Source organism: Coptis chinensis, chromosome 2, assembly GCF_015680905.1.
Source record: "Coptis chinensis isolate HL-2020 chromosome 2, ASM1568090v1, whole genome shotgun sequence".
In the NCBI taxonomy this organism is placed as follows: domain Eukaryota; kingdom Viridiplantae; phylum Streptophyta; class Magnoliopsida; order Ranunculales; family Ranunculaceae; genus Coptis; species Coptis chinensis.
In genome coordinates, this window is record NC_141457.1 from 96,094,369 (window position 1) to 96,096,591 (window position 2,223).

Sequence of the window (2,223 nt, forward strand, 5' to 3'; positions counted from 1 at the left end):
CATGCAGAACCAAATCACCAGAGTTGAAAGCTCGAGTTCGGACTCTCTTGTCATAGGATCTTTTCAGGATCTGCTGGTTGGTCGCCAAGCGTAGTGCGGCACCTTCCCGCTTCTCATCCAGGAGATCCATCTCTCTACACAATAGTTCCTCATTGTCTAGGGTGTGTACAACATCCAATTTCTAAGTGGGGGCTACCAGTTCGGGAGGTATGACAACTTTAGTTCCGTAGGTTAGTGAAAACGGAGACTCACCAGTCGATCATCTGTGTGTGGCGAACTCACTGACTCTAGATCCTTTGGAGTGAACTCTATCCTGTCATTTCCTTTGCTACCCCCTGGAACTGGCCGCGGACTACTCACCACTTCATTTATCTACCGCAGACTGGCTGTCCTCCTCACCTTATCCCTGTGGGCGTTCCTTCCCAGCGTTTCTCCGCTGAATATGACATTTATAGTGCCTAGGATTCTGGCCGCAACCGGAACTCTTTCGATCGGCTAAACTTCCTTGACATGTTCCTTCAGCAATCCTCTCCTAATCATTCTCTTCACTAGCCATTGTAAAGAGAAGCATTCATTGGTAGCATGATTCTTGACCTGATGGTACGCACAAAACGGCTTTCCCTTTATCTCTTTAGGTGAGCTCCGCGGTTCTTCGTAATGCCGCTGTCCCTTGATCAGGGGCAGGATTTCCTCCAACGGCTTGTTCAATGGAGTCAAGTCCATCTCGCGATAAGGTTTTCTCTCCCTGTACTCCCTTCGGGCTTGGTCCCTGCCCCTTTCGGCTCTCTGTGTCTCCCCTCTGTAGGCTCCTCCGTCCCGGGTCGCGGCCCTATCTCGGTCCCTCCTATCCTCCATGGCCACGCTGTGCACTGACTTGTCGGGTTTCCTAGGCTCCTTACTATTCCTCCGCAAAATGTCCTCATAGCGTATGTATCTGTCTACCTTCAAATACAAAGCATGCAAGGTGGTGACTTCAATCTTCGATACTGACTCATGCACCCTAGTTCCCTGCTTCAGTCCATGTTGGAATGCTATGACCATGGTGCGCTCATCCAAACTCTCCACCCTCAGCGTCTCCTCCTTGAATCTGCATAAGAAATCTCTAAGTGTCTCTGCGGACTTCTGCGTAACATTAAAGAGATCCGCTACATCTACTACCCTCTTTTTCTGATGGATGAAGTGACCCACAAAAGCTTGCTCCAACTCATAGAACTTGTGAATGCTCCGCGACGCCAACCGGTAATACCAGTCAGAGGCCCCCCCTTTTAGACTGGCAGGAAACATCATGCAGCGGAGGCCATCATACTTTGCCTCTTGCCACAGTGGCATCTGTTGCCGAAAGTGATGCAAATGGTCCGCCGGATCTCTTTTTCCATCATACCTTTCAAACCGCGGCTGTGTAAACCTCTTGGGTACCTCTGAATTCCAGACTGAGTCAGCAAGGGGATTCTGATTCAGGCTATCCACCACCTTCTTGGCTGCCCCGTGTTTCTCCTTTTCCATAGCGCAGTTAGCCTCTCTGTCTCTTTTGATCATCGCCTGCGCCATTTCCATAGTAATGCCTCCTGCCTAGTTCCCTCCGGTTTCCTGATGAAGATCCTCACTCTACACTTCCACTTCACTACCCATAGGTACGACGGTTTCCGCTTCTTCCTGAGTGCCTTCCCTTTCTCTCCTCAACTCTTCATTTTCTTCTCTAAGTCTACCTACCTCCTCCTGAAGCAACCTAGTTGCCTCAGCCACTGAATCTTCGACTTCCTCTTCCCCCACCTCTATGTTTTCCACACTAGCTGTCTCGTTCTGTACGGCCTCCTCCCTCGTCAGCCTTCCTCTACCTCGTCCTCTACCTCTTCCTCTCTTAGCTGGAGCCATGCTTTGCAACTTCCCAAATCGTTGACCTACCTCGTCCCCACAGACGGCGCCAAATGTATGAACACAAGTTACAACCTCTAATATTCAATGTCCTAATACTATCCCCTCTCACTCTTTCTCTCTCCTCCCTTTTTCTTCTTTTTCTTTCTCCTCTTTTTCTTTCCATACTGTTCCAATTTATATCCTTCTCCTTTCTTTCTTATCCGTTGATCGCCCTCCTATCTCTTGGTCCACACTGGGGCACCTGTCCTCTTAGGGTTCCACGGCCTTGCTGCCGTACCCCCATTCCTTCCCTACTAAGTTGCCTCCTCTTTGACTCTGACTGTAATTTTTCTCATCTGCTCCTGTATG

The 2,223-nt window shown here is 49.6% G+C and overlaps 1 protein-coding gene across 1 annotated transcript; it reads right to left on the reverse strand.

Annotated features, from left to right (window-relative positions):
* Positions 1 to 495: 495 nt before the first annotated feature.
* Positions 496 to 1,548, reverse strand: LOC147519317 (uncharacterized). Its single transcript, XM_086594109.1, has one exon. The coding sequence runs from the start codon at positions 1,546 to 1,548 to the stop codon at positions 496 to 498; it is 1,053 nt and encodes a 350-aa protein (XP_086450235.1).
* Between the last annotated feature and the right edge of the window lie 675 nt (positions 1,549 to 2,223).

What these genes read in the sequence shown, in the direction of transcription:
- LOC147519317 (XM_086594109.1), bottom strand. Translation starts at nt 1,548, where the DNA reads ATGGCGCAGGCGATGATCAAAAGAGACAGAGAGGCTAACTGCGCTATG.